The 26,354-nt window shown below is 39.3% G+C and overlaps 1 protein-coding gene, 2 non-coding genes and 1 pseudogene across 5 annotated transcripts in view; 1 reads left to right on the forward strand and 3 right to left on the reverse strand.

Annotated features, from left to right (window-relative positions):
* TTC27 (tetratricopeptide repeat domain 27) overlaps positions 1–26,354 on the forward strand; it is a 188,365-nt gene that overhangs the window by 8,482 nt on the left and 153,529 nt on the right. For all 3 annotated transcript variants that reach the window (XM_086700346.1, XM_086700347.1, XM_025927411.2), the window contains exons 4-7: positions 417–557; positions 5,791–5,893; positions 17,528–17,692; positions 21,407–21,540. In XM_086700346.1, the coding sequence (XP_086556472.1) occupies positions 417–557; positions 5,791–5,893; positions 17,528–17,692; positions 21,407–21,540 (543 nt within the window). The remainder of the gene's footprint in view (positions 1–416; positions 558–5,790; positions 5,894–17,527; positions 17,693–21,406; positions 21,541–26,354) is intronic.
* On the reverse strand, positions 14,020–14,387 carry LOC112864344 (cytochrome c oxidase assembly protein COX20, mitochondrial pseudogene; annotated as a pseudogene).
* Positions 17,110–17,194, reverse strand: LOC112864432 (small Cajal body-specific RNA 18). Its single transcript, XR_003223974.1, has one exon.
* Positions 17,274–17,413, reverse strand: LOC112864438 (small Cajal body-specific RNA 17). The gene has a single exon (XR_003223980.1).

Below are 26,354 nucleotides of genomic sequence, written 5' to 3' on the forward strand. Positions count from 1 at the left end.
TGGCTTAGGAATTATGGAGCAGACCTGCTTTGTAATGACGTTTGCCAGCTAATGAAGCATATGTGAAATGTGTTTAATGTAAATACTTTAACATAGGGATGCTTTTTATTTTGTTGTAAGTAAATCTATAAAGTCGTGAAACCTCTTCAATACTAGCATTTTCTTGACTTCCCTGTTCCTCTAAAGTATAGGCATGTAGGTGGCCATCTGTTAGGGCAGCCTGGGTTTATAGGTCTCCAGGGACCTTTATAATGTTATGATTCTGTCCAGTGCCAATTGCTGTGTAATAGATTAATGCCTTTGTTTCAAAGTTGAATTAACTGGAAAATATGTGTTATTGTAAGATCTATAAAGATTAATATTTTGTTAAATTACATCATCTTGGCTTACTTTTTTTTTTTTTTTTTTTTTTTCAGGTCAAAGGACTGGATGCGGTTGTTCTGAATCTGCTTATTCTAGACGGGGAATCAGTCTACAGCCTGACCTCAAAGCCCATACTACTCTTACTAGCACGAGTTATTCTAGTGAATGTAAGACATAAACTGACAGCCATTCAGGTAAGGGGAGAAAAGACGGTAGGTGGTTCATACCCCGGGATGACAGTGTTTTGGTGTGTTTTCTAAGTCTTCTTTAGGTATATCACTTTAAAATCTAATGAAAATAGAGATGCCTGGTTGGCTTAGTCAGTTGAACATCTAACTTTGACTCAGGTCATGATCTCACAGTTCATGAGTTTAAGCCCCATGTCAGGCTCTGTGCTGACAGCTCAGAGCCTGGAGCCTGCTTCATTCTGTGTCTCCCTCTCTCTCTGCCTCCCTGTCCCCTGCCACTTGTGCTGTCTCTCTCAAAAAGGAATAAATAAACTTAAAAAAATGTTAAAAATTAAAATCTAATGAAAATAAGCAAAAACTTTCTCCTTTTATGAGATTCATCTAATATGAAATGAGATTATATTGAGCCCCTTTAAAAGGATTGTATAGACGTATGTTGTGTATGTGTGAGTGTATGTAAATGTTGATTCTCTGAATCTTAAAGGTTTGAAAACATCCTTCATGGTCTTTCATGAATTTCCTGTAGGGATAGTGAGCAGGAGGCAGGATTTTAGTATTCTTGCAGTCGATCTTAATTACTGTTTCCTGGCCCACATCCTACCTTGGTTCATCATTTGGGTTGGATTTAGTGGAGCATTTGTTGAATGTCTGTTACATTGTTTCTTTAGGTCACATATAAATTAGTGAGAAGACCTGCTCTACTCACAGAAAGCTACTATGCTGTAGGAGTGACAGAGCTCCAAGAGAGATACAAGCGTGTCTTTTGAGGGTTAGTGGAGGTCACCACCTGTACAGTGTGCCTTGTAGCTCCTCAGGCTGCACTGTGCTGTGAAAGCAGCTGTGGGCAGTTTGTAAACGAATGGTGTGTGTCTGTGTACCAATAAAGCTTTATTTATGGACACTGAAATTGACATTTTATATACTTTTCACATGTTGCAAAATATTCTTTTGGTTTTTGTTTTTTTCCAGTGTTTTAAAAATGTAAAAACTGTACTTAGTTCTTACGCTGTACAAAAATAGGAGTGGGGTGGATTTGGCCTGCGGACTGTAGTTTGCTGACTCCTGTTCTAATTGTGGCAACTTGAGGATGTAGACCCAGAAATGATAAATCTAAATTGTATGTGAAATCTCCCAATTTCCAAGTTTTGGCTGAAGATTTTTAAGAAAAACAGTATTTCGGTGGGCAAAATGTAGACTCGGGCTGTACTGTGTAAGGGCTTATTTTCCTAAGTATTTCATACCCAAGTAGGGGTAAGAAGGCAAGTTTTTGCCTCTTTCAGTGACTGTCATGACAGCCAGAGGAATTGGAATCGCTTGTACTGGAAGGGGTTTTACTGGATGGGCTTCAGATGTCAGAGTAGATATAAGGCCTTATCTTTGATTGTTTAGTCATGTTAGCCTGAATAAAAATTTTTTTCTAGAGTTGATCTGAGTGAAATGCTCTTTTCTAGAATGACTAGTATTTGGCTCTAAAGAAAGTGTCACTGAGGCATGGGGCTGCCAGATGACATTTTCTTTGTAGTGAGACTAGAGTAGTAAATGAGTGAGACAGTTTTAAATTTTGTTGGTGGAAAACGTTCATCAGCCAGTAGTTAAGCATCTTTTAAAAAAAGATATATGTACTATCAAGTTAGGAGAACAAGTAAATATTTGAACGGCTGGTTGTAAATGTCATACTTTGTGGGGTTGGAGAGACAAGTTACCTGAATTTCTTGGCAGGTTCTAAACAACTTTTGACTTGGGCTTACAACCCTGTTGTCTTGTTACCCATCACCATGCAGAGATCACTCTGTGCTGAAATCTTTCCTTTCAATGAAAACAGGAAAGTTCTTTCTTCTTTGGGTCTATAATATGTCATTTTCTTTTTTTTTTTTTTTTTTATATTTTTTTTAACGTCTATTTATTTTTGAGACAGGGAGAGACAGCATGAACGGGGGAGGGTCACAGAGAGAGGGAGACACAGAATCTGAAACAGGCTCCAGGCTCTGAGCTGTCAGCACAGAGCCTGACTTGGGGCTCGAACTCACGGACCGTGAGATCATGACCTGAGCTGAAGTTGGATGCTTAACCGACTGAGCCACCCAGGCGCCCCTGTAATATGTCATTTTCTAAATGATGATATAAAAATGACTTCTTTGATAAATGAAGATAAAATAGTAAAGAAGTGTCCCATACTTAACCAAGTTAATTTTAACCTTTTTAAGTTAGCTTTGAATAGACGTACTCATGAAGAATATATCAAGTTGTTTATAATGATATTTTTGTGGAACTATAAAAGAAGGTGATTTTCCCCAAACCCCCTAATCTGTGAAGTATATAGATTAGTATTAGTAATATGTAAATGTTGAGTAAAAAGAGTCTTGGCTTCGAAATCAGACCAGAGTTTGTCTGGCTCAGCCACATAACAGCTGTGTGACGTTATGCTAGTAAATTTCTCTGGAATATCAGTTTCCCTTATTTATAATTATTTTAAAAATGGGCCAAGCTGGCAAAGATTTATTGGGTGCCTTTTGAGTACACTTATGCTTCCTGCCTTTTAGGAGGTTATTGACTAGTGTGACTTCCTAATCAGAACATTCTGTCATAAGTGCTAAAATCAGGAGACAGGATCTAGAAACTAGAGTGAGGCTTCAAATGTCTTTTTTTATTAATGCCTCAGATTTTCTATTAAGCAATTCTTGGCAAACAGATAAGGGCACTTTTATTTTCTAGTAGAAAAATAGGCTATGCTTTCTTTATTTTTTTCACACTCCCTCTCACCCCAGATAAAGATTTGGGGTTAAGAGTTAACTTATAGATCTAATTTTTAAAGGTTCAGCATCTGATGATGTAGGTTTTCTTAAATTTATTTTTTTATGTTTTTATTTTATTTTTGAGAGAGAGACCCAGTGAGAGCAGGGGAGGGGCAGAGAGAGATGGAGACAGAATCTGAAGCAGGCTCCAGGCTCCAAGCTGTCAGTGCAGAGCCTGATGTGGGGTTCGAACTCACAGACTGCAAGATCATGACCTGAGCCAAAGTCGGACGCCCAACTGACTGAGCCCCTGATGTCGTAGGTTTTCTTAAAAGGACAGTTTCTTTGACTCGCTCTGTCTGAATTCCCACGTCTAGAAAAGGAAGGGTGGGCTGCCAAACCTGAGTCACTTATTGCTGATGGCAGTTCAGGGATAGATAATCGAAATGTAGCCTGTCGTTACCCTTAGTGATAGAAAAGAAGGAAAATGAGGCAACACCTCCGGGAAGTAAATGAAACATGATGTGAAACTTCTCTCTATTAGATAATTCTACCTTTCCTCACAAGGACTAAGGAAACAGCATCCGTAATTAAGAAGGATTTTGTTACAGAATCAAAATTCATTTGTGACCGCACCATTGTTGGAGCAATGTGCTGTGGAGCAGTGTAGGAGGGAACCAGGCAGTTTACCCCTTAATCAAATGAAGACATTAAGTTCAAGTTAAAAAAAAAGATGCTTTTGATAGTTAAGCATGATCTTCTATTAGTAGATGTTGCTTTTATTTATTTTTTAAAATGTTTATTTTGAGAGAGAGAGAGAATGTGAGCTGGGGAGGGGCAGAGAGAGGGAGAGAGAATCCTAAGCAGACTCCATGCTTTGTCAGCGCAGAACCCAAACCCATGCAGGGCTCGATCCCACAAACTGTGAGATCATGACCTGGGCCAACATCAAGAATAGGATGCTTAACCGACTGAGCCACCCAGGTGCCCCAGTAGATACTGCTTTAAAAAAAAAAAGGAAAAATTGATTTCTTATACTTTCATGCAGTATATTCAAAATAGCATAGTTATAATATTTAATTTAGATGATTCAATGCATGGTCATACTTAATATTTTAGTGAACCTATCAAAAATATTTAATACTTCTAACTTGCAAACTCACCCATACACTCTTCACACATGTACACATACACTCATATACGCATAGTGGAAGATCCAGAAGGTTATAAGCCTTTGTCATGGATGTTTCCAGGGGAGAAGAATGGCACTGAGTCAGCTGAAGAGAGACTTTCACTCTTCACTGTACATACTTTTGTATTGGCTTTTTGTTGTTTGTTGTTTTCTTTCTTTTTTAATAAGGAACAAGTTATTTTTATTTTTATTATTTTTTTAATGTTTATTTTAGAGAGGACAGCATGGGGGGGGAGGGGCAGAGAGAGAGAGCGAGAGACAGAATTCCAGGCAGGCTCTGTTCTGTCAGTGCAGAGCCTGATCCGGGGTTCAAACTCACAAACCATGAGATCTTGACCTGAGCCTAAGCCAGGAGTCAGATGCCCAACCAGCTGAGCCACCCAGGCGCCCCAAGGATCAAGTTTTTTTGAAATAGTGATCAAGTGAGAACAGCATCAGACAATAGAGAAAAACCTACTGTGTTCTCAGCCACAGTCAAGACACTGTATGAAATTCAGTCTCTATCCTCAAGAATGTTTGGACCAGGTAGAGTTATACTCTTGAAAAACAAGCACCTGATGCAGTGCTAACTTCTAGGAACAGTGTAGAAGTTCAGAGAAGGAAGAGACTAATATGTGCCACACTTGTGGGAGAAGGCTTCATGGAAGGGTCTCACAGGGTGTGGAAGGGATTTTCTTAGTTTTGGGGAATATTTGAATCCAGGGTATTCTTTGCAGTGTAGTTTGTGCAAAACATATTGCTCTGAGGAGGACCTAGAGATGGGCAGGACGTGATTTCTTACCTTATTGGGTAGATGGTGGGCGACACTGAAAGCTAGGGATGACCTACGTGAATCAGTGGACTGTGTTTGCAAAGGAGGTAGTACAAATAATACACTAGAAGTTCAGAGCAGAGAAAACATCACCGCCCCCCTATGCCCACCGCACTCCCTGCCTCTGGGAGGTTCTTGCTGGAGTTCTCCTGGGCGAGTTGCTGTCTGGTTTATGGCGCTGAGGGGGTGCCATGGAGGAGAAGGGTGCTGACAGCAGCAGACGTTTTAAAGGACGAGGTCGTAAGTTCTAAACGGCATCAGGAAGCCCAGCTGATTTAAAATACAGGCTCTGAGAGAATGGAGCAGAGGGGTTCTTGCGAAAGAGGGAGAAGCTGATGTGAGTATCATCATCAAAGACAGAGCAGTGGGTGGATAAGTTTGTCGAAGAGTAAGTTTAATTTCGCAAGTGTTAAAAAAAATTCTAAACACTAATTTCAGTTAGCGGAAAAATTGTTTTCCAGAGGGACCTTTACTGTCAGTTTACATGGTTCTTTTTTTCCCTAGAGCTTGCCATGGTGGACTTTGAGGTGTGTGAGTATTCACCAGCAGTTGCTGGAGGAGCGCTCACCGCAGCTCTTTGCTCTTGCCGGAGACTGTATCGGGGAAGGTATGTAGCAGATTTTGTTTGATGCGGGCATGAAGTTCTTGGCTGAGATACTCCTTTTCAGTTTAGTTTTTTACAGGTAATAGTAACTTCTTGGTTGAGGTGGTTTCTTTTTCTCCCCTTTACTTCTGGATGTGGAATATCACAAATTATTAGGGTGTCAGATTATACAATTTCTTTTCACCTTTGAATTTAAAAAGAGGTCATCATTGTAATTTATATTACCTATTTAGAAAGTGATTTGTTTTATGTAGGTTGCCATGATTTTATCACAAGTGGCTTACAAGTATTTTAATATTTTGTCTGTGTTTTAATCTGAGAAGCCTCTTTGGAAACTAATGCAAACTTTCTTTGTTTAAAAAAAATTCCTTCATTAATGAGTTGGAGTAAATTGTGCCAAATGACATGCAAAATAGAAAATTATTTATCCTCTGTCCTATTGAGTACATGAAGAAAGCCTTTTTTTTTTTTTCCACATTTGGTAGAAAATACATTTTCCTAAGGATGGCAATAGGTGGAGAGACATTTTTACATTTTGTATTATTTTTTATTATAATACATAATATGCATGTACAAAAGTACCTAAAATATAAATGAAAGTAGAAACCACACACCTCTGTCAGTGCCTCCCACTGCCTTTGCTACACATACCTTGCAGGTTTCCTAGGGAAGCATTTTGAAAAGAGAAAAATCTTGGGTACCTTGATACTTGGTTTCCCTGGGCTTTTGGAATGATTCTTCTTAGCAAAAGTTGCCAAACAAATCAAAACAAAAACAGATTCTCTTGTAGTGAAGGAACACTTGAACACAGATGAACTTGGACTTGGTTACAGACTTTGGAGTTACAGAGAAGGGGTTTGACCTTAGGTGTGTCTGATTCCAAAGCCCATGGTCCTTTCACCGTAACAAGAGTATGTATGGCGTGAGTACGTGCACATGTGCGTATGTGTGAACAGTACTCTCCCTTCTCCATGGTCTCCATCTCAATGGTTTCGGTTACTTTCAGTCATCTGCGGCCTGGAAGTAGATAATCCTCCTTCTGACCAATTGTCAGAAGGTTAGAAGAAGCCTAATGCTACATCACGATGCCTGCATCAGGCACCTTACTTCCTCTCATCACACCGGCATTTTATCATCTCACATCACCACAAAGGAGGGTGAGCACAGTACAATAAGATATTTTGAGAGAGAGAAAAGGGTTTGGTTCTACTGTGGTTTCTCACATCCACTGGGGCCCTGGGACCTGTCCCCCTTGGATAAGGAGGGCCGTGGGGGGGAGGCAGTGGTTTTCGTCACTCTGGGTGGAGAAGCAGTGATCTGTACTTGGTGGAGTAGCACACTCATGAAGGCATAAAACGACTCTTAACATGTGTGCATATGTTATTACAAGAAGCTCCCACACCTTTCTGGAGTCTGTTTCCTTCAAGGGTACCTCTATGTAGTAACAAGCTAGGCCAGAATACAGTGGAGAGAATGTTAGTTTGTGCAGCAGTAAATACTACTAAGCTAGGTAATTTAGTTGAAATTAATGTCTCAATTTTGTTGTTGTTATTTTAGGATAGAAATACATAAGCATATGCTAATCTTAGATAAAATGAACATCTGTACATTATTCAAAGGGAGAAAGTAAGGAAAATATTCAGTCAGTATGATAATTGATTCATTTATATTGTGTATGCCAACTGAGACTTAGACCATTTATATTCTTTCAGGACTTTAGGTAATGCAAGGCTATGAAACAAGCAAGGGCATGTTAAATCAAATTTTGTGTGTGTGTGTATATATATATATATATATATATATATATATATTCTGCTATGGGATTTAAAGCTGACATATGATAGATTAGTTGTTTTATTACATGTAAGGAGTTTACTTTTCTGTACAATGGTAATTCTTTTCTTTCTTTCTTTTTTTTTTAACGTTTATTTTTGAGAGAGAGAGTGTGAGCAGGAGAGGGGCAGAGAGAGAATGGGTCAGAGGCTCCCAAGCCAGCTCTGTGCTGACAGCAGTGGGACTGACATGGGGCTGGAATTCATGAACCATGAGATCATGACCTGAGCCAAAGTCAGATGCTCAACTGATTGAGCTACCCAGGCACCCCTATACCATGGTATTTCTTAAGTAACAGAACTGAAAAACAGACTCTCGCTTTTTCTGACCAATAAATAGTTTTGGTTTAATGCTTTTGGATTATAAAAGATTTTTATGAGCAGATTTAGCCTACTGAACCATCTTTATTTTCACTAAGACTATAGATTCTCTAGACTGGAGCTCCTTGAGAGCTGTTTTTGTTTGTTTGTTTTGTTTGTTTTTAAGCTTCTTTCTACTTAGCATAGTGCCCGGAAAATAGTAAATAATTAGTACATATTTGTTGAATAAGAACAGTTAAGGTTTATTGAGGCCTTTCTACATGCACTTTTAGAACTCCATCTGTTTTCCATTTCAGTAGCAACTTTTATCTGACTTAACTTCTGTATAAGAGTTTTTCAAAAAGTAGAATATTGCAGGTGTGCCTGGGTGGCTTAGTCGGTTAAACATCTGACTCTTGAACTCAGTTCAAGCCTTGATCTCAAGGTCTTGAGTTCAAGTCCCACCTTGGGCTCCATGATGGGTGTGGAGCCTACTTAAAAAAAAAAAAAAAAAAAAAGGAATATTACAGCAGTTAGGAGAAAAATTGATCCTACCCAGATGCCATATGGACTTTGAATCTCTCCTAATAGCATTGCCTAAGGGTGGAGTTCTCTTCAAAATGAATACACAGTGAACCTTGGAGAAAATGAATACCTGACGCCCCATTTAGCAGACATGTTTTCTCTGTATTCAGTAAAATGAAAACTGTGTAGACTGAGTCTCCCCCATTCATGCCATTGCATATTTTTGACATGACGTGAGGTATACTCCATAAATGAACATAGTGCAAAGGAGGAAGAGGGGGGTGAGCTTCTAATTTATGAAATTGGGTAAAGTTTTGAAAGGCAAGGATGACTTTAACATCATTGATAGTTATGGGGAGAAAAGTTGCCTTTTCCAGAGGATAGTGAGAGCATTTGAAGTAAGATGGCATCAGGATTCAGCCCACTGTTTAATTTTGTAGAAAGGTAATTACATTACACTACTTAGGATATTATACGGTTTCCTGTGCTTCATTATACTTTTATGGAAAACTGGTTAACAAAAAGTGAACAAAAAAGATGTCACTAGGAGTTGTTTTTTCTTTTTATGGGAAATCGAATTTGATGCAGTTGTTATAGTGAAAGTCACATTTCTTCCCTTATTCCTATATTATATAAACTTGCATTTATGGCTACGTTTTTTATCACAGCACAGTGACTAATGTTCATAATTATTAATTATTAAGAAAAGAAAAAGTAATATTCCTTAAGTGCCATTTTATTATTTTTTTTTTTTTAATTTAGAGAGAGAGAAAGAGAGAGTGAGTGCACAGTGGGGAAGAGGGACAGAGGGAGAGAGAGAGAATCTTAAGCAGGCTCCATGCTAGGTGCAGAGCCTGAGGCAGGGCTCCATGCTAGGTGCAGAGCCTGAGGCAGGGCTTGATCCCAAGACCCTGGGGTCATGACCTGAGCTGAAATCAAGAGTTGGATGCTCAACCGACTGAGCCACCCAGGCACCCTCCACCCCCTGCCTTATGTGCCATTTTAAAAAGGAAGGACCATATGATGTGTTTTAGAGAGAATTCTATTCTATGGGGTAAAATTAAGTTTCCAAACAGAAAGGTTAACTAAGATCTGGAAAATATGACTTGTAAGTGACTCATTCCCCAAGTGGTCTTGATTCTTTTCTGCAATATATTTCAGCATATCATTTACTTTGCCTTACAACTAAGCATTTTTTATGTTGCCATTGTAGGCTAATCAATGACATTTTTCATTTTATCTAGTCATAAATTCGTCCATTTTGGCTATGTTTAAGTAGGTCTGCACATAGTCTTCAACTGCAACATTTCATAAACAGTTTTATTTAAAAAAATGTTTTGTTCTGGGATTTGACCCAAATGTTGACCAAGCAGTCAGTTACAAGTGAAATATTACTCAGTGTCCAGAGAAGGATATTGTATTTGAAATGTTGCCCTTGAAGGATCATCAAAAGTTGGCAGGATTTTTTTCAGTCTATGAAACATAAGTGAGGATTTCATGAACAACTGTGGTCGTTATATTTTTGTCCAGGAATGTGACATCAGTACAGTGTAGTGGAATAGAGCCCATCACACTGTCAGCAGAACTTTGCTGGACTGATCACATGTATGAAATGAGTTAAGTTAGAGTCTTGCAAAGTATGCTCTTCATTGTGATCTAGGCACTCTTTTTGATGTCACACCAATGAAACCCATGATTCTCTAAAAGATGGCTTAGATGCACACACAACCATTTATTGTGGGAGCGTATACCGAAAATGCATTTGATATAGTGCATGAGATGTAATATTGTAGTTTAGCTCTTCGAAATTGAGCTTATGAAGAAGTTAGTGTGTAAGAGAAAAGTTTGAAATGCTTTGTCCGGGAGTTCTGCTATAACATCTATAGGCAACTCTGTAACTCTCGGGTAAAGTTGTTTCCTCATCAAAAGAGCTGATCAAAAGATTAATCTCTTGGTGACTGATGAGTGCATTGATTTAAAAAAAAAAAAAAAAAAAAAAAAAAATGTGGGGCGCCTGGGTGGCGCAGTCGGTTAAGCGTCCGACTTCAGCCAGGTCACGATCTCGCGGTCCGTGAGTTCGAGCCCCGCGTCGGGCTCTGGGCTGATGGCTCAGAGCCTGGAGCCTGTTTCCGATTCTGTGTCTCCCTCTCTCTCTGCCCCTCCCCCGTTCATGCTCTGTCTCTCTCTGTCCCGAAAATAAATAAAAAACGTTGAAAAAAAAAAAAAATTAAAAAAAAAAAATGATACTTTGCAATGAGTGTTATTAAATATACTAAACATATTATAACTATCTGTAGGAATTTCATTTTAAAATAGCCTTAAAATAATCTTATAAGAAGAGATTTTGGTTTTAGCACACATTTTAAATGTACTGGTTGATATTTGTATCCAGAAGGTCATGAATATTCATTTCCATGGAGAACCTACAGGTTTATTAAAATAATATACATCTACTGAGTTGACATGTTCCTCTCTTTACTTAAAACTTGAGTCATCCAAAGCTTGAAACTGTGTGTTCATAATTGACTCATTGTTTTCCATGATACTGTGCATCTAGCCAGTTCTTAAATCTTACCAGTTCTTCCTTAAGGGTCCCATGTACATCCATTCCTCCCACTCTTATGCTAGGCCATGTCCGAAATCTTTAGTTTCAAAAGGCCCTTTAGAGATTATTTTGTTCAGCTAACTAACTCATTTTACAAAGACTTGTGACTCACATTGCCCAAGAGCCAGACCTATGATGTAGAGTTTGTAACTCCAAATCCCTCCCACTCTTCTTTCCATTATATTTCTGCAACTGGTCAGTAGGGCAGAATTCTAGTATCTGATAAGGATAATGCAGTTCACATTTCTACAGTGCTAGCTCTGTACCAAGCCCTGTACTAAGTCTTTAAGTATATGAACTAGTTTATTCCTCACAACCACTCTTATGAGATAGAACTGAAGAGTTTACAGAGGATGGTAGAGTGGTGCATGTAGTGTTCTTTCCTTTTTTTTTTTTTAATAGCTTTTTTGAAGAATAATTAACCTACAGTATTTACTCATATTTTGAAGTGTGCGATGATATTTTACACATGTATACACCTGTGAAATTACCACAATCAAGACAATTAACAGAATATGATGTTTTAAGATCTGGCTTTTAGTTTCTCCTCTGTCACTTCGACAGCTCATCTGACTTCCGAACTAAGGATTCTTTCCATGTAAACTGATCTTTGAAGCCTTTCCAGGTATAAAATAATGTGATTCTTCGTAGGCTAGCTCTCCACTCATCCTAATGCTGGAATTCATTGCAAGATTGTATCCAAAAGAGTTACTTCCTCTTCCCTTGGGAACTTTCTGAAATTACTTTGAGAGAGAATACATTCCATTGTTAGGATCTGTAATTGCCGCAAAGTGCTTCCTTTTATTAATTAAAAACATCTGTGATTTTGTCACTTATAACTGCTAGCCAGAGCTGTGCTAATATAGTAGCCACTAGCTATCTGTGACTATTTAAATTTAAATAAGTAAAAGAAAAGACATAAAAAATTCAGTTCTTCAGGTTCACTAGCCACATTGGCAGTGCTCAGAAGCCATGTGTAGCTAATGGCTGCCATTTTGGACAGTGCAACTAGAGAATATTTATATTGTCAGAGAATGTTTTGGACAGGACTGCTGTTGAGCAACAGACAATGACAGGTAGGTCTGTCCTTCTTTCTATATGACCAGCCCCCAGTTACTTAAGGCTACTGTCACTGTCATTTCATGTCTGAAGGGTTGTCCCTGACTTGCAGACTCATTCTTGGCCTTCGTTCCCTCTCCCTCTATGTTAGTACTGGATTGGTTTTTCTAAATACCATTTATATCATGTCCCTTTTTTGCATTAGGAAAGTCTTTAATTGTTCCCAGTTTTACCTTTGACTTTATATTTGCTACTCAATTTGATATTTAATACAAATTGTTTTTAGAATGCTTGCTGTGTTTCAGTCACCGTGCCAGGTGCTAGGGATATTGAAGAACTCAGTGGGGCAAGGGCAAAAATTACAAGTAGAAAAAAGGGCATAAAGGGGATAGGAAGGGATGTGGTTAATCTAAACCTGAGAGATCAGAGAAGGCTTCACAAAGAGCCTCATGCTTGAACTGACTCTCGAAGAATTAAGAATTTATTAGATGAAGCTGGAAAAGGTATATAACATGTATTAAGAGAAGTACAGAGACTTGAAACATCTCTGTGGGTTTGGGAATTTGGGTAGTTTGGAATGGCTGGAGCAGAGTGTGAGGGTGGGTTGTGTGGCAGGTGATGAGGTTGAACAGGTAGGCAGGAACTGGTCCTTAGAACATTGGATTCCATCTTGATGGTTGCTGTCAAAAGGTTTTTAAATATTTGCGTACTCCTAAGACAGTTATTGAGGGCCACCTATGATAGGGGGTACATAGAGCAGTGAACCAGACTCACGTGGGCCCCTCTTTTGTGAGCCTTATGGTCTAGAAGTGAATTGCAGCCAAATTTCTACCCATCTTTCAAGGCCTGCCCTTCTGAAAAGGTTTGTTCAACTATCCTAGTCTTAGGGATATGCCCCCTTTGGTATTTATGATCAGTACCATACAATTTCACTTCACAGTAATTGTTATGTGTCTTCTCTTCCTAGCTCTTCTTTTCCCCATATCTTGTTAGGGAAGATCAGGGCTTAAACCTTGCTATAGGATCTGGTGTAATTCAAAGCATATATAATAATTCAGTAGATGTTTATTAAAAGTCATAGGATAGAAGAGAGGGAAATTGTTGAGGAAGGGAGAGAGGCAGGAGAAGGATGGAACACTGGAGGAGCAGCAGTAGGAAATAAGCTTGCGAAGTATGGAGATAGGGAGAAAAGGATTTTTTTTTAGAGGAAATGAGTTGGCGTTGGCTAGCGCTTTCCTGTTTAGACATGATGTCACAAATGTGTAAAGGCTGGCTTACGGTTATGGATTCTTAGGATAATTGTTTTCCCCCTTCTCCCAGTGCCACTTTTCTTGCTGACCTCTTCTGCATGGCGGACTTAACCTCTTTTTTTAACCTCTCAGTGAAGATACAGTAATTTGGGTCTCAGCTTTGAATGGACTCTCCTGCTGGATTGGCTACTTTGGGTGGGTCTAGGCCTCATCTTCTGTCTTTGGTGTTCCTTGCAGCCATAAAAATGGAATTCTAAGGTCCCTAAGGTTTGGTAGATAGCTTCAGGGCCGAATATGGCTTCGGTGCTTGCGTAATTCCTGAGGTTCAGTTTTCATTCAGTTTTTGTTCTTTGAGGATTCCTTACTTCTCAGCACAGTGGTATCAAACATCTTATTTATTTTAGTTTATTTATTTATTTTTGTTTATTTATTCTTACACACACTTTATTTACTTGATTGAAAGCCTATGGTACATACAGTGTTTAATATAGCTGACTTAGCTTTGTTCACACTGACTCCAATGTGGTATATTTGGGTTTTCTGTGCTTGAGACTTTGCTCAGTTGCTGCTGTTGCCATTGGTTTGTTTTCTTTCAGGTCAGGAGCAAGGTGGGTACTTTCATATAAAATCTTATTTTTAATTTTCTCTCTGGCAGTTGTCTCCTGGGTTTTTAGCTTGTATAGTTATACCTACAATGGAACCAGCATCCTAAAGCCACTGAGATAAATCCTCCTACACCAATATCACATTATCTCCTAAATCTACTAGTTAACAAAAGATGTTCAAGGCCAGCCACAACAGATCCTAAAGAGCCATTCATATAATATTGAATCCCACGCCCAGGGAATGTTTTCGGCATCTAAAGTTCCAAGGATCTTAAAGGGCTTTCCCTTGGTGGGTTCACTTGGCTCTGGCCCTGTAGCCATGAGTTCTGGTATATGACTGCGGCCCTCCCTGGCCTGCACTGTCTATTAAACATTTTAAGTCCAGACTTTAAATCTAGCTTTAAAAAAAAATTTTTTTTTAATGTTTTATTTATTTTTGAGACAGAGAGAGACAGAGCATGAACAAGGGAGGGGCAGAGAGAGAGAGAGGGAGACACAGAATCCGAAGCAGGCTCCAGTCTCTTAGCTGTCAGCATAGAATCTGACGCGGGGCTCGAACTCATGAACCGTGAGATCATGACCTGAGCCGAAGTCGGCGCTTAACCGACTGAGCCACCCAGGCGCCCCTAAATCTAGCTTTTTAAAGGTGTTTTTATTGGGAAAGTAATTGGTCATGCTGTTGGAATTTAAAGATTAAACTAATTCTTTAAAAAAAAACAAAACACCCAAAAAACAAAAAACCATGGCTTGTCTTCCTATTTTTATTGAACAGTCTTTAACCCCTGAATATATGAGCTACAGAAGAAGTAGAAGATGAAAGCCAATTACTCTAATATCCACCTGAATACACACAGGTAGGTAGGTAGGTAGGTAGGTAGGAGGGAAGATAGATACAGACAATCAGCTTTGAGCATTTATGTGACTTAATTATGTGTTATTAGGACAGTTTAAATTTGACAGCCTTCCCTAGACTTACTGGTCTATCACAATGTCATAAGTCTACTTACATGCAGAAATGGCCTTTCTTTGGTTATTGACAGGTTTTTAAAAAGCTTGGCCAAGTTTTACATCCCTTGATATATATTGCATCCAGAACCTTAAAGGAAAATTACTTTACTGTTGACAACTAAGGAAAATTGTGTCACTTGTGAACTGTGCTAAGATGATAGAAGGTTATTGTATTTCTGAGAAAAATGGCTATACACTCAGGAATAGTGGGCAGATAGAAGGAAAAAAATTAATAAAAAGCACTAAGAGCACTGAATATCATCATTTCCTGCTTTTCTTGAGTTTGGTTTGTGTGGAAGAAATCTACTGATGGAGTTTCATTGTGAGAAATTCATGTTTGGATGCCTGTCTGTCTTTTAAAGTAAGACATGTACATCTCTGCTTACTCTCTGAGTCCAGAGAATCTCTTTAAAAAGGACTGGCAGTATATAGAAAAACACCTCTTCAGACTCATTTTAATTTCGGTTCAGAGTAAAATAAAGGATATCTGTTTCTTAGCTGTAAATGTTTGTCAGATAACTAGGTGATGAAGGAAGTTGGGTTGTGTAACATCACCTCTATATTCATTCTGCCAACTTCCCCCTCACCCCTGTTTTTTCCAATAAGTGTGGATTCACATTCTGGCTTTGCCACTTAACAACTGAGGTGACGAGTGAGTAAGCTATCTGAGTTCAGTTTTCTTTTCGTTTCTTTCTTTTTTTTATTTGAGAGAGAGAGAGAGCTTGCACATGCACATACGCAGGGAAGGGGCAGAAGGAGAGAGAGAATGTTAAGCAGGCTCCATGCTTGGCTTGGAGCCCGACAGGGGGCTTAATCCCTTGACCCTGGGATCATGACCTCAGCCAAAATCAAGTGGTGGATGCTCAACCAACTGAGCCACCTGGGTGCTCCTGAGTTTAATTTTTTAATGAATTAAGTGGGGATAGTGTCAGCCTCAAAGACATCGTTGTGAGAATTATAACACAATATATACCTAGTACTAGGCTGAGATGGCATTCAGTATGTATCACTTCCCTTTCAGCTTGAATAATAGAAAACTGATTCTCCATCTTTGGACACTGGAAGTGTATTTTTTATTCATTTATTATGCATTAATTCTTTAAAATATTTTAAAAATCTCTTTTTTTTAAGTTTATTAAGTAATCTCTACCCCCCAAGTGGGGCTGGAACTCACAACCAGGCATCAAGAGTCACCTGCTCCACTAACTGAGTCAGCCAGATGCCCCTAAAATTATTTTTTTTAATTGAAGTACAATTAAGGTACAGTGTTAATATTATTTTAACATTATTTATGCATTAATTCTTGTGGAATGCTGACTAACCCACTACTGGAAGCCTTTGTGAGGGGTAGTTTGTCAGGGGTGCTGTAGAGGTATGGCTCAGGTGACCTGTGGACACCCCCTGCACTCTGGTGTGTGTCAACTAGCCTCTTTATTATATATGATTAATTTTGACAGTCATTTTGTTCCAGACACCTTGTTATCAGGTTATTATCCTCCCATCTATTCAGCTACGGTATTCAGAGAAATAAATCCTAATCTGACTGCTAAGCCAATATTCATTCTCTATTTAGTATTCATATAGTCATCTGTATCTATGTGTGTCTTTCTCCTTTGAAGGGAGAATTTCTACATTCATTATGAGGCAGTCTGTAAGCTGAGCTCTTCATTAGATTTTCTGTGATGTTTATGTGTAGATTCATTTGGTACTTTGTATCTTCACCTTGCATTGCCATATTCTTTTATAGCATGAGTAAGACAAGCAGTCTAAAATTAGAGCAGGTTTATAAATTGTATTTCCTAGGATCCTGTGGAATAAAGGATGGATGTATGCAATGTCCTTAGCTTTGTTCTTGCAACATGTGAGTGCTGAGAGAATGCTAGCTGTGAATTATTTTTATATCCGCGTTCCTCATTTTTAAGAGCAGGGAATATGCAAATATATACTTCGCATACTGTGGACTCAACATTTTACTCATTTTACTTAATCATAGATTGTTATTTTCATCATAGTCCCCCCCCCCCCCCCCCCCGCCAAGTCTCACAGTCAGCTCTCAGCACACACTCCATCACCTGGTTCCTAGAACTCAGATTGTGCGGTGGTCACGTCATCATTGACCAGGGCTCACACTTACAGCGGCAGAGGCCTTCCTAAAGCTCCGTCATCTCCAGCCTACATGCTGCCCCTATTCTCCCAGCCCCCGGTCCCCAGCCCCACTTCGCCAGACACATTTTCATAATCTTTTCAGGCTCCAGGCTAGTGGCATCACCAGCAATGGAGCCTGATCATATAAGGAAAATATCACGAGCTCATGAGCGGCTGAATCAGGGACTCCGGGGCATCCCTGCCCTAAGACACTTACTACACTCCCTCAGATGCCAACCTCCCCAATTCCCCCTGCCCCTGCCTGCCAACTCATCATAGTTTTTAATGTTTCATCTCATGTCTTTCAGTGACGAAACAAGAAAATCTGTTTGTAGATGATTCCGGTCTGTATTTGGCTATTCAGTTCCATCTGGAATGTGCATATATATTTTTATATTATTATGAATATGCAAAAGCAAAGGATCAGTTCCACATTGCTAAAGACATCAGCAAATTACAAATTGATTTGACAGGTAAGACTTGTTCCTTTTTGTGGGTTATTAATTTATTTTCGTGATGAAACTATTACATTGGCAATTTGGCTGTCTTGTTTGGTTGTATTTGATTTTTTATGTTCTGTTCTTTGCTTTATAAAAGTAGATTTTAAAGATTTTATTTTATTTCATTATTTCTCTTTTAATTTTAGAGAGAGACAGAGTGCGAGTGTGAGAGGGGCAGAGTGAAGGAGAGAGAGAAAGACAGAATCTTGAGGAGGCTGCACGTTCAGAGCAGAGTCTGATGTGGGACTTCATGACCCTGAGATCATGATCTGAGCTGAGACCAAGAGTTGGATGCTTAAACAACTGAACCACTCAGGTGCCCCAAGATTTTATTGTAACAATTCATAGTTTTAGGGGCACTTGGGTGGCTCAGTTGGTTGAGCATTTGACTTTGGCTCAGGTCATGATCTCACGGTTTGTGGGTTCAAGCCCCACGTCAGGCTCTGTGCTCACAATTCAGAGTGCGGAGCCTGTTTCAGATTCTGTGTCTCCCTCTCTGTCTTTCCCTCCCCTGCTTGCACTCTGTCTCTCTCTCTGTCTCTCAAAAATAAATAAACATTAAAAATAAAAAATTTCAGTTTTAGGGGTGCCTGGGTGGCTTTAGTCGGTTAAGGTCTGACTTCAGCTCACATCATGATCTCATGGTCCATGAGTTCAAGCCCTGTGTGGGGCTCTGTGCTGCCAGCTCAGAGCCTGGAGCCTTCTTCCTGTTCTAAGTCTCCGTCTCTGCCCCTCCCCTGCTCGCACTCTGTCTCTCTCTCTCAAAAAAAATAAAAAAAATAAAATAAATAAACGTTAAAAAATGTTTTCAAAGTTCATAGTTTTAGAACAAATTAGGAATGAAATCTTTTCTTTATTCCTGGAGATTTCCTCTATTTTCTAGTCTGGTTAGATACATGTTAGTAATGTACAGCAGCCAGGTAGTATACAAATGAACTTGTTTTTAAAAAGTAAGCTCTCTGCCTAGTGTGGGACTTGAACTCTAGACCCTAAGATTAAGAGTTGTGTGCTCTACCACTGAGCCATCCAGGTGCCCCTACAAATGAACTTTTTGACCATTTGTTTGTGAATGTGCGTTTCCTAAAGTTCGTCCTAATTCCCAAGTTTGGTGTGGCCTCTTTCCATCGCCCTTGTTTTGTAAATACCCACCTTCCATCCTGGTTTTCTTGTTTTCCTTAAGAACAGAAATTTTTGACTTTTATTTTTTTCAATACCTTAGAACACGGGTATATAGTTGGCACTCAGATGTTTGTTGAATGAACAAGTAAGTTACAGAATTTCTTCAAAAACCTCTGTGTTTCTTCTGAGTATCAAATAAGAAACATTAGTTGCTTTTTATGTCTTGCTCTATCCCTGGGTTTTCACAATATTCTTGGCATTCGGTATTGATGACATTAATGAAAGTCAGACATGGTCAGTTGAGCACATGTGTTATACCTGTTAAACTGCTCAGGGGCTGAGCAGTCCAGGCTGTGACAATGGGTGTGTGAAGGTTGAAGTGATTGAACTTATTTGTCATTCTTGGGCTTGGTCTGAGTTATCCCTAAGGCCCATTCTAGCCCCCTAAATTCTTTTTTTCTTGGGGTGCCTGGGTGGCTCAGTATGTTAAGCATCTGACTTTGGCTCAGGTTGTGATCTCACGGTTCATGAGTTCAAGCCCCCTGTCGGGTTCTGTGCTGACAGCTCAGAGCCTGGAGCCTGCTTCAGTTTCTGTGTCTCCTTCTCTCTCCGCCCCTCCCCTGCTCATGCTCTGTGTCTCTCTCTCTCTCTCTCTCTCTCTTTCAAAAATAAACATTAAAAAAAAAATTCTAGGGGTGCGTGGGTGGCTCGATTGGTTAAGCGTCTGACTTCGGCTCCGGTCATGATCTCACGGTTCGTGGGTTCAAGCCCTACGTCGAGCTCTGTGCTGACAGCTCGGAGCCTGGAGCCTGCTTCGGATTCTGTGTCTCTCTCTGTCTCTGCCCCACCCCCACTTGCGCTCTGTCTCTCTTTCTCAAAAATGAATAAATGTTAAAAATTTTTTTTCTATGTTTCTTATTGAGCTGGTCTTGTCAATAAAATCTTTCAAATACATTAGGAGTTAAATATGACTGTGGCCTGGTCTGGGATCTTAGCCATCTTTTATTACATTGTTTGTATGGGGAAAATTATTAAATATCTAGCTTATAACTTTTGGAACGATGGCCATATGTAAGTTGGAGTCTTGTCTGTATTTGAGAATATAGTTATACATAATATAACTTGTGAGGTTAGTTTCAGAGATTATGTTTTTAAATGTTTCAGCCCTAGGGGGCTTTTCTTGGGCTATTTAAAAACTAATGGCACGGTATTCTGTATAGTCACCTATAACTGCTGGTATATTTACTAGCTAGTTCCTCATATTTTTTCCAAGTTAAGAGTGAAGAACTTAAAAAAAAACAAATGTGGTACTCACAAATATAAAATGGGAATCAGATTATTATTTTTTTCCATTTAACTGTAGCCTTTCTATAAAAAAGTGAGCTGTGTTAGGCTGTCTCAGTAGCTATTTTTGTGTAACATGTGTAAAGGGCTGGATTCATTGCAGGATAAAATCTAGACTTCTTAGACGGGTCATTACAGTCAAGGGTCTTTATAATCTGAAGCTTGCCAGAGAATGGATAATAGGACTGTTGCTTCTATTAAAGCTATTCTTTTTTTTTTTTTTTAATTTTTTTTTTTTTTTCAACGTTTATTTATTTTTGGGACAGAGAGAGACAGAGCATGAACGGGGGAGGGGCAGAGAGAGAGGGAGACACAGAATCGGAAACAGGCTCCAGGCTCTGAGCCATCAGCCCAGAGCCCGACGCGGGGCTCGAACTCACAGACCGCAAGATCGTGACCTGGCTGAAGTCGGACGCTTAACCGACTGCGCCACCCAGGCGCCCCTTAAAGCTATTCTTGTAGCAAGGTATTTCAGATACAAAATGGAAAAAATGTTGGTGTTAAATGAAGCCAGATAGAATCATGGAAAGATAGACTGTGGGATTTAGAACCTGGAGACCCTGGCTTTAAGCTCTGGCTCTGATACTGATAATCCCTGTGATCTTAAGCAAGCGGCTGTACCTCAGAACCTCTGTTTTTTCATTTGTTATATGAAGATGCTGATAATCCTTCTACCAATGACACTTTTTTTCTTTAAATGTTTATTTATTTATTTTGAGAGCTGGAAAGAGTGGGGGAGGAGCAGAGGGAGAGGGAGAATCCCAAGCAGGTTCTGCGCTGCCAGCCCAGAGCCTGAAGTGAGGCTCTCTGTCTCATGAACTGTGAGATCATGACCTGAGCCAAAATTAAGACTCGGATGATTAACTGACCGAGCCACCCAGTTGCCCCCATGACACTTTTTTGAGGAAGGAGGTAGTTTGATGCAAAAGTAGGTATGTGTAATCCAGTGGTATAAATCTTGGGTTTGAGTTCTGGCCACATAGCTTATTGGCTTTATAATTCTATTTTAATTTTTAGTATTATTATTAATTTTTATCTCCCACCCCTGGCTTTATAATTTTATAAGTAGTTTTAAAATCATCACTGGGCCTCAGGATTTTTTAAAATGTGAAATGGAGAAAATACCTTACAAACTTTAAAGCACTCTGAAAATACTACTTTTCATGATTGTACAGTAGATCTAATTGACAAATCAGTAGATACAACTTAATATGCTTTTTTCAGGTGCTTTGGGGAAGAGAACACGGTTCCAGGAAAATTACGTGGCACAACTTATTCTAGATGTGAGAAGGAAAGGGGATGTCTTTTCACACTGTGAGTTCAGTCCCGCACCCACTCCTCAGGAACATTTAACCAGGGTGAGTCGGATCGAAAGTTAATTGAATTAACATCCAAATCTGACAGTGTCAGTAGGTGAGTTTTGTAGAAACACTGAATGGGTTGGGAAGAGGCTTCATTTTGTCCCTTTTCGAGCTGTTTCAGGGTGGCTGGGGTTTTAAAAACAAACCTATGGCTAGGCCTTTTTTACCCTTAAGTAGAGATAAAATGTTATTTTTTTTCTTAGACCTCAGTAATAGGAATTAGCAATGCAGTTAGTTTGTATTACCCTTCTTGAAATAATTCGAAGGACGAACTGAGTAGAGTCTAATTTTTCTAGCTGCTACCATGTTTGTTGTCTTAACTTTCACCTTCTGTGGATATTTTTTTTTTTTTAATTTTTTTTTTAACATTTATTTATTTTTGAGACAGGGAGAGACAGCATGAACGGGGGAGGGTCAGAGAGAGAGGGAGACACAGAATTTGAAACAGGCTGCAGGCTCTGAGCTGTTAGCACAGAGCCCGATGCGGGGCTTGAACTCACGGACCGCAAGATCATGACCTGAGCCGAAGTCAGATGCCCAACTGACTGAGCCACCCAGGCGCCCCTGGATATTTTTAAATATTAAGAGACATGAAATTTCTTATACTTCCTCTTTAAAATATATAAACAGATGATAAGAATACCTTTTTACCAGTGTTCTGATCCTTTGTTACTCTGTCATTATTGGGCTGGTTGCTGCCTTAGTATGTTTTTCTTGACCTGGCTAATGCATTCTCTTCTCTTTTTTTTTTTTTTTGTTTTTTTTTTTGTTTAAAGATTTTATTTTTAAGTAATCTCTACACGCAACAGGGGCTCTAATCTATAACCCTGAGATCAAGAGTCGCCTGCTCTACTGACTGAGCCAGCTAGGGACCCCATGCATTCTCTTTTCTTGTAGCTTAATTTTATGGCTCTTAGCAGGATAATAAGTTGGAGAACTTAGTGGTCAATCTTGCAAAGCTAAGAAGGTACAAAATGCCTTGGGTTAAGATCCAAGAGCTGTGACAAAGCTTGATTGGGACACAAGGAATCCCTGGGAAGTGAAGAGAGCTAAAAGCAAAAGGTGGTGGTGGTGGTGGGGGGGGGGGTGTTATGGTGATTGACAGTGACAGCTGATGGTCTCATGCAGTCTGACACCTAACACAAAAGGAAAATTTAAATAGTAACTACTCTTGTTTTCAGATAATAAAGAAATTTACCCCCCCTCCCCAAATAAATAAATTTATGGCTCTTGGTCACTTTACCTGTTTAGATGCCTTTCCATCTCCTTCCACAGAAATCATTAGCATTTATATTTTTTTATTGCAGAAATCCCAAGCCAACATTTTTGGTAGTCCTTTGCTTGATGTTACTGTCTTTGAAGCCCTGCTTTTCATTTTAGAGCCTACAAGCACATTTATCTTGGGTACTTTGAACACCAAAATTCTATTCTGTACTGAAAATAGTGCCAAGAGTAGGGGCTAGGGATGGGAAGGGAGAGTGGCAGCAGTCAGGAATCCTAAGGAAAACCTTTGATGACATATTGTATACCTCCTGGGCTTACTCCAAGCACTGTCTTGTTTGCATTCAAGATATCCAGGGAAGAACAGCTATTGATTCTAAGAGAAGGAGGGAGGTAAGGAAAAGATGTAGAAACTCAGGGATAAGATTACACAGGGTGCTGCCTATACTTCCCCACATAGGTTGAGCCATAGCGAAGGAGGGCTTGTACTGCTGTGTTGATTGATGCTGGTCCGGAAACACTGTGCTGTTACCTGCTTCAGTCCTTGGCCTCCTTGCATGTCTGGAGTCTCCCCTTTAAGCCTTTATTTTTCTTTTTTTCTTTTTTTTTTTTTAAACCTTTTGATGTAAACCAAATCCTTCTCTAAATCTTAGATTAACTGCCATAATCCTGATCTTTAAGCCACAGCATAGCATCAATGAAAAGAGATTTAATTCTGCAATCCATGGGTTTAATTCAGTAATCCATTGTTGTTTATTTTATTTCATTTATTTTTTTTTAATGTGGAGTTCTCTTATTCACAATTGTCTTCTGGGGGCGCATGGTTGGCTCACTTGGTTAACCGTCTGACTCTTGATTTCGGCTCAGGTCATGATCTCATGGTTCGAGAGTTCGAGCCCCACATTGGGCTCTGTGCTGACAGCGATATTCTCTTTCTCTCCTTCTCTCTCTGCCCCTCCCCTGTTCTCTCTCTCCCTCTCAACATAAAAAAAAAAAAAAAAATTGTCTCTTGTGATGATAAACAGGATAAGGATATCATGACTGTTATTAGGAATGCAAAAAAATGATGCACAATTTAATATAGAATTTACTGAATCTTTAATATTTGAAGTAAAATACATTCAGATAACCTTATGGTTTTCATTAATTACTACTTAAAGGAGTAAGGTACAAATTATGTGATGTATGTATTGATTACATAGGAACAGCTTTATACTTAAGGACAGAAGATAGAATTGCTTGTTTAATTACATATCCTATTTCCTTATGTGAAGGACACTATTAGATTATAAAATACACTATCTTTTTGATAACCACTCTTTGGGAAAAAAGGAACGTTATTACATCAGTTTTAGTCATTGCAAAATATATCTTGATTGGAAATGTTACAGTGTGAAAATGTGTATCTCAGAATTGAGGAAACAGTAATTTTATTGTCAGTGAGGAGCATATTTCCCTGTGGGCCTTTCTAGAGTCTTAATCTGTTATTACTGGGGAATTATATAGATTCAAGCCATTGGAGATCACCAACAGTTAGGAGCATCCCCAATGTGCAGATTAAAGACACACTCCCTGTTCTTAGTTGTTCAATTGTGTATTCACAAAAAACAAAAATGCATACATGATTCGCATCACTAATGAGAAATATATATTAAAGGCTATGTATGGTATGTCTCACATATTGGAGATAAATTATGTGCTAATTTCTTGGTTAGGTAGAATGTTATGAGGTACAAATGGTACTGGGGCGGAACAATACTCTAAATTTGGGACTTGCAGAATGGTTAAGTAAGTATGTATGGCAGCCGACCGATTAAAACATTTTTTTTCTTTGAGAGAGAGAGAGAGAGAGAGAGAGAGAGAATGAGAATGAGTGGGGGAGGAGCAGAGAGAAAGCATGAGAGAGAGAATCCCAAGCAGGCTCTGTGCTGTCAGTACAGAGCCAAATGTGGAGCTTGATCCCAACTCTCTGGGATCATGACCTGAGCCGAAATCAAGAGTTGAATGTTCAGCCGACTGAGCCACCCAGGTACCCCAACAGCCAACCCATTTTAATTTTAGAAGAGCTAAATAGGAACATAGAGAATTTTGAATGAAGATCAAAACTGATTACTTGTTTGTGTCTGACAAATAAATAATGCCGTGTGGCCAACTCTGACATATCTCAGGTCTTCTGTGGTGGAGGGGAAGGAGTCCTGGGATGGTGGAGGAGACTTGGGTCCCTGACCCTTCCTTATTGTCTAGCCTGAGATGAGAATCTGGTACAGTTACAAAATACTTACTTTCCTCATTTGTTTTTTCCACATCACGCTTTGTTAAAGGATCAGATTAGATTTATAAAGGTACTGTATGGGTGTGTTAAAAACATTAGGAGCACCTGTCTGGCTCAGTCAGTAGAGCATGTGACTGTTGATCTCAAGGTTGTGAGTTTAAGCCTCGTGTTGGGTGTGGAGATTACTTAAAAATAAAATTTTAAGAAAAAAACAAAACAAAACAAAACATTGTGTGTTAATTAAGTAGATTAATATAACCCTATAGTGATGTAATAAGATGAGACTTTTGGGATACTGTAGTGCTACATAGACCAATATGGTAGCCATCAGCCACATGTGATTATTAATCACTGGAAAGTTGGTTGGTTCAAACTGAGATATGCTGAAGTGTAAAAGACACATCAGATTTCATAGACTGTATGAAAAAAAGAATGTATGATGTCCAATAATTTTCTCTTGACACAAATTACAGGAATAGTATTTTTGATGTATTAGGTTAAATCATATGCTTTTTTTCTTTTTTTTACTTTTTTACTTTTTTTAAGTGTGGCTGCTAGAAAATTTAAAATTATGTATGTAGTTCTATTTTTTGAATTCTGAAAGGCCTGTCTTAAAAATGATGGCCACCAGGGTGTGCTGTGCACCCGCCAGCCCTGCCTTTGAAGGGTGCCCATTCCGGGAGGAAGAGCCACTTTTTCCACTGATTCTGAGCAGTCGCCTAAGTGTCTGTGTTCCTCCCATCAGCAGTTGTTGGTGTTGCCGTACTCTTTTCTTGAAACCCTGTAGGTAGAGACAGACCCACCGTTAGGGTGATTTTTTTTTTTTTTTAAATTTTTTTTTCAACGTTTATTTATTTTTGGGACAGAGAGAGACAGAGCATGAACGGGGGAGGGGCAGAGAGAGAGGGAGACACAGAATCGGAAACAGGCTCCAGGCTCCGAGCCATCAGCCCAGAGCCTGACGCGGGGCTCGAACTCAAGCACCGCGAGATCGTGACCTGGCTGAAGCCGGACGCTCAACCGACTGCGCCACCCAGGCGCCCCCCGTTAGGGTGATTTTGAGGCTAGACAAGGAAAGGTGTTCCTCTGGGCTGTGTTTTGGGCAGACTTCCTGCTTACTAGGGAAAAGGTTACGAGTTAAGAAGTTGACCTCTTAGCCATAGACAGTCCAGCTTTCTGGTCTGTTCAGCTCCTAGTTTTAGGTGCTTTTATTGAATTAGAAAAGAAAAACTTAAGTGTGCCTATTTTATTTTAAATGTACATTTTGCATTTTGAAAAATAGACCCCATAGAGCCACCACCATAATAAAAATACAGTC

The sequence above is a fragment of the Puma concolor genome, chromosome A3 (genome assembly GCF_028749965.1).
Source record: "Puma concolor isolate L17-30 chromosome A3, mPumCon1.1.hap2, whole genome shotgun sequence".
In the NCBI taxonomy this organism is placed as follows: Eukaryota; Metazoa; Chordata; class Mammalia; order Carnivora; family Felidae; genus Puma; species Puma concolor.